Consider the following 4,802-nt stretch of genomic DNA (forward strand, 5'->3'; position numbering starts at 1 on the left):
GCGTGTGTAGCTTTGGCCGTCCTGGAACTTGTTCTGTAGACCAGGCTGGCCTTGATCTTAGTGATCCTCCTGCCTCTGCCTCCTGAGTACTAGGATTATATTCGTGTGCCACCACTGCCTGGTGCCTCAGATTTTCTTTTTCTTTTTCTTTTTTTTCTCTTTTCTCTTTCTCCCTTCCTTCCTTCCTTCCTTCCTTCCTTCCTTCCTTCCTTCCTTCCTCTGTTCCTTTTTTGGTTTTTCGAGACAGAGTTTCTCTATGTAGGTTTGGCTAAAACTTGCCCTTTAAACTAGGTTAACCTTGACCTCAGAGGTCTGATTTATTTATGTGTGTGACTGTGCACACGCCTGGGCACACACGCTGCCCCGGATGTGGAGGTCAAATGACAACTGTGGGTGTTGTCTCCTACCTTGTGTGTCCCGGGGCTAAAATTCAGGCTGTCTGGTTGCCCTTTCCCAGTGAGTCATCTCACTGGCCCCAGATTTTTAAAATTAGTAATTTTGTAGATTTGGTCAAGAATTAATAAAAACTATGTTTCTATGGTGATGATTTCTTCTCTTTTGAGACAGTGTCTTAAGTGCCTTAGGCTGAACTTGAACTTGGGTATAACCTAGAGCTCAGATCCCCCTTCGCCTCTCCAGTGCTGGGATTATAGGCGTGCTCCACTATGTCTGGTTTATATGGTGCTAGGAGTGGAAGTCTGGGACCAGAATTACAGCTAGCCATGAGCTGCCATGTGAGCGTTGGGAACTGAACCCAGTTTCTCTGCAAGAACAAGTGCTTCTAACCATTAAGCCAGCTTGTCAGCCCATTTAGCATCCTTTCATTTTATTTTGAAGGAATAGTTTTTGGAAGTTCTGTTTATAGTTTACACATTCTTTATTGTTTTTCAAGACAGGATTTCTCTGTATAGCTCTAGCTGTCCTGGAACTCACTCTGTAGACCAGGCTTGAACTCACAGAGATCTGCCTGCCTTTGCTGCCTGAGTGCTGGGATTAAAGACATATACCATCAATGTCTGCCTTTTTTAAATTTATTTTAATTTTTTTGTTTTGTTTTTTCGAGACAGGGTTTTTCTTTGCTCTGGAGCCTGTCCTGTAACTTCCTCTTGTAGACCAGGCTGGCCTCGAACTCACAGAGATCCCCCGCCTCTGCCTCCCGAGTGCTGGGATTAAAGGTCTGCGCCACCATCGCCCGGCTAATTTTAATTTTTTAAAGGATGATTCTAGACCTTATTATATTTATTTGCTTACGTGCTTAATTTTATGTTTGTGAGCATGCACACCATGGTGGAGAGGTCGGAAGAGTACTCAAAGGGGTTAGCTCTGCTTCCACCAAAGGGGCTAGGGTACCCCACTCAGGAGGCATGGCAGCAAGTCATAGTGCCAGCTCAAATATGATATATTTTTTTAAGATTTTTTTTAATATTCATGTGTAAGTACATGGGGGAGTACAAGTGCCAGCGGAGGCCAGAAGAGGGCATTAGATCTCCTGGAACTGGAGTTACAGGCTGTTCTGAGCCACCATGTGGGTGCTGAGAATCGACCCCTAGAAGTGTTTGAACACCCAGTGCTCTGAACCACTGAATTGTCTCTTTAGTGCCACCCTAGTACCCCCTTACCCCCAATATGCTGTTTTAATTGGTTTGAAATTTTACTAATAGTTCTACCTCCAGATTTGAGTTAGAAGGACTTCAAGGTAAACTGTTCTCTTTTGGTTTCTTTTTTTTTTTTTTTTTTTTAAGACAGGGTTTCTCTGTAGCTTTGGTGCCTGTCCCAGAACTAGCTCTTGTAGACCAGGCTGGCCTCAAACTCCTAGAGATCCGCCTGCCTCTGCCTCCCGAGTGCTGGGATTATCTCTTTTGGTTTCTTAAATGTGCCTGGGTTGGGGCTGGAGAGATGGCTTAGTGGTTAAGAGCACTGGCTGTTCTTCCAGAGGTTGTGAGTTCAATTCCCAGCAACCGCATGGTGGCTTACAACCATCTGTAATGAGATCTGGTGCCCTCTTCTGGCACGTGGGCATACATGGAGGCAGAATGTTGTATACATAATAAATAAATAAATCTTTAAAAAAATGTGCATGGGTTCTGGAGGTAGCTACCTGGGTTCCAGTATTAATACTAAAGCTGTCATTTATTAACTTGGTAACATTGGGGAGTTGTTGATACACATTTTTTTTTTGTATGAATAGGATAGTAACAATACACTTAGCTTACTCAATGGCACTCTGGCAATTGTAAGCTTTAAGAGATTGGTTTCTTTACCCAACCAGTCCTGTCCTTAGAGTCAAGTCATTGGCATAAAGTTTGAAAGTACTTGTTAGGAAGGACAAGACACTCATATCTGAATCCCAGGAGGTTTAGGAGCTCTTGCTAGGACCCAAACTTGAAGGCTGAATATGTATTTCTTCTCCCCCAACCCTTTTGAGAAAAAGGTCTCACTATGTAGCCCAGGTTGGCCTGGAATTTCCTATGTCAGTCTGACTGGCCTTAGAAGATTCTCCACCTAGGTGTATTCCACTATTCCTGATAGCATTTTTCTTTTCTAGAGGAACCAGACTAGCATCTCCCAGTGGGTTCCAATATGCAGCCACCTGGTATCAGTATCTCCTACCCCAAGACAGTGGGACAGGACTCTCTCCAGCACTTCCCAGGTAAAGTTTGTTCTTTTGGTTGGTATGAAACCTTATTTATGTGCAAACCACACTGATGGAAAAGCCCGTGAGACCCCTCTGGGTCTCTATGGTGTTGGTTCAAGAACTTAGCTTGGGATACCATGTCATAGCCTGATGGTTTTTTTACTGTTAGGGACCTTTTCCAGTTATTCATTGTAGAGTTATTTTATGCTACTTTTCTTTGGGTGACAAAATATTTCCTTTTCTTTTTTTTTTCTCTTTTTCTTTCTTTGTTTTTTAGGATTTATTTATTTATTATGTGTGCCTGCACACCAGAAGAGGACATCAGATCTAATGACAGATGGTTGTGAGTCACCATGTGGTTGCTGGGAATTAAACTCAGGACCTCTAGAAGAGCAGTCAGTGCTCTTAACCTCTGAGCCATCTCTCCAGCCCTCATACTTCTTTTTCTTTATGAACTTAAAGTCCAAGGCCCGGTTATTTAAGGCCTCAGTTTACCTTTGACATATGGTTTGTTGTGATGTCTTGAACCCTGGACTGTTGTATGAGACCACCAATTAGTTCCCGGCTGCTCAGCCCCAAAATAACCACATAGAAACTTTATTATTTGCAATAATGTTTGGCTAATAATTTAAGTGTCTTTCTGGCTAACTCATATCTTAAATTAACCCATTTCTATTAGTTTTTATTTTACCATGAGGCTTGTGGCCTACCGACAAGGTTCCAGCTGGCAGCTCCATGGCTTCTCCTTCACTCCACCTTCTTTTTCCCAGCATTCAGTTTAGTTTTTCCCACTTAGTTCTACTCTGCCCTATCAACAAGCCGAGGCAGTTTCTTTATTAACCAGTTAAAGCAACATATATACAGAAGGACTTTCCACATCGTTTCCTCTCTTCTGTTTAAATAAAAAAGGTTTTTACTTTAACATAGTAAAATTACATATAACAAAACAGGTATCAAGCAAGAATTACAGTTGCAATATTTATATCTACTTTATCTTTTATCATAACTAAAGAAAACTATAACTATCTATTTTTCAACTCTATCAAAGACTCTAGAAGGATATCATATTACCTAAGTAAACAGGAAGTGCATTGTCAGCAACTTCTAAAACTCTAGAGTTGACAGAGACATCGCGCTGCCTGGACTGTCACCCAAACTTCTTCTGTATCATTGGGGCATCCATCTTCAGCATACAGAGCTATAGTATTTAGCAGACTTTTGCATGAAGCAGTAAATTTGAAGATCTGTTCTGCCTTGTAATGCCAAAGTCCATCAGTTACTTTCTTCTGTGTCCTGCAGAATGTCTGACAGAGTTTTTTGTGTAGCAGGAACCCCGAAGAATTGTCTCACCTTTAGGCAAGTTTAGTAGTCATGTCTCTGTGGGTCCTGCATTTCCAGTTCATACAGCATAACATCAAGCAGTCCTGGCAAGAACAGTTTCTTGTCCAAATGGCTAACAAACTCTACAAGTATCCTCTTCGATGCCCATCATCCTGTTGAAGTAATTGGTGCTGCCAGGAGCAGATGTGTCTCATGTCATGAAAAGTCCTAAGTTATTAAAACATTTTAAATGCCACATTCTGAAGGTCTCTGAAAGATTTGAAGAATATCTAATTGAAATATATCTCTATATATCTAGAAAACCTAACTATCATGATTAGAAAGTTGACTATTATAAGTGATTATCTATTAACTTATATTTCTTTTTATTAATTTATTATTTAATTTTTTACTAAAAGAGAAGTGTTCCATTGTTGAGCAACTTGCTTTATCAGTTTCAAAGCAGTCACCTCTGATGTCAGTTCCTATACAGATTGATCTGAAGTCTGTCTGTGAGACACCTAGTAGCAATTCCATGGATGAATACGCGAGCTGTTTTAGAACTGCAGTTGTAAAGAATGACATTTCACCTGCCTGCCCATTATTAACACCTTACAGCCAGCTTTCCTGCCTCCAGCAGCCTGGTCTAGTTCAGAGTCACAGTCACTTCAATGTATTTCTCTAGTTTGGTGAGCCTTAGAATGTGTTAATCAAGGAGTGCAGTATACCTTCAAGCAGAGTTCATTTTCAGCAAACTGGCAACCACCACAAAAAGAGAGCCCACTCTGTCTCCACTTAACTTATATTTCTTAATTATACATTACATTTTAATTTATATGTAATTTAA

General features: G+C 40.9%; 1 protein-coding gene across 2 annotated transcripts in view; it reads left to right on the forward strand.

Moving 5' to 3' along the window:
- The window catches only part of LOC101996723 (ubiquinol-cytochrome-c reductase complex assembly factor 1), an 87,876-nt gene that overhangs the window by 2,272 nt on the left and 80,802 nt on the right, over nt 1-4,802 (forward strand). The window contains exon 2 of one of the 2 annotated variants that reach the window (XM_005363066.3): nt 2,546-2,650. The exons of the other annotated variant lie outside the window; for it this stretch is intronic. Coding sequence (XP_005363123.1) covers nt 2,546-2,650 — 105 coding nt within the window. The remainder of the gene's footprint in view (nt 1-2,545; nt 2,651-4,802) is intronic. 2 annotated transcript variants of the gene reach the window in all.

Source organism: Microtus ochrogaster, linkage group LG8, assembly GCF_000317375.1.
Source record: "Microtus ochrogaster isolate Prairie Vole_2 linkage group LG8, MicOch1.0, whole genome shotgun sequence".
NCBI lineage: Eukaryota > Metazoa > Chordata > Mammalia > Rodentia > Cricetidae > Microtus > Microtus ochrogaster.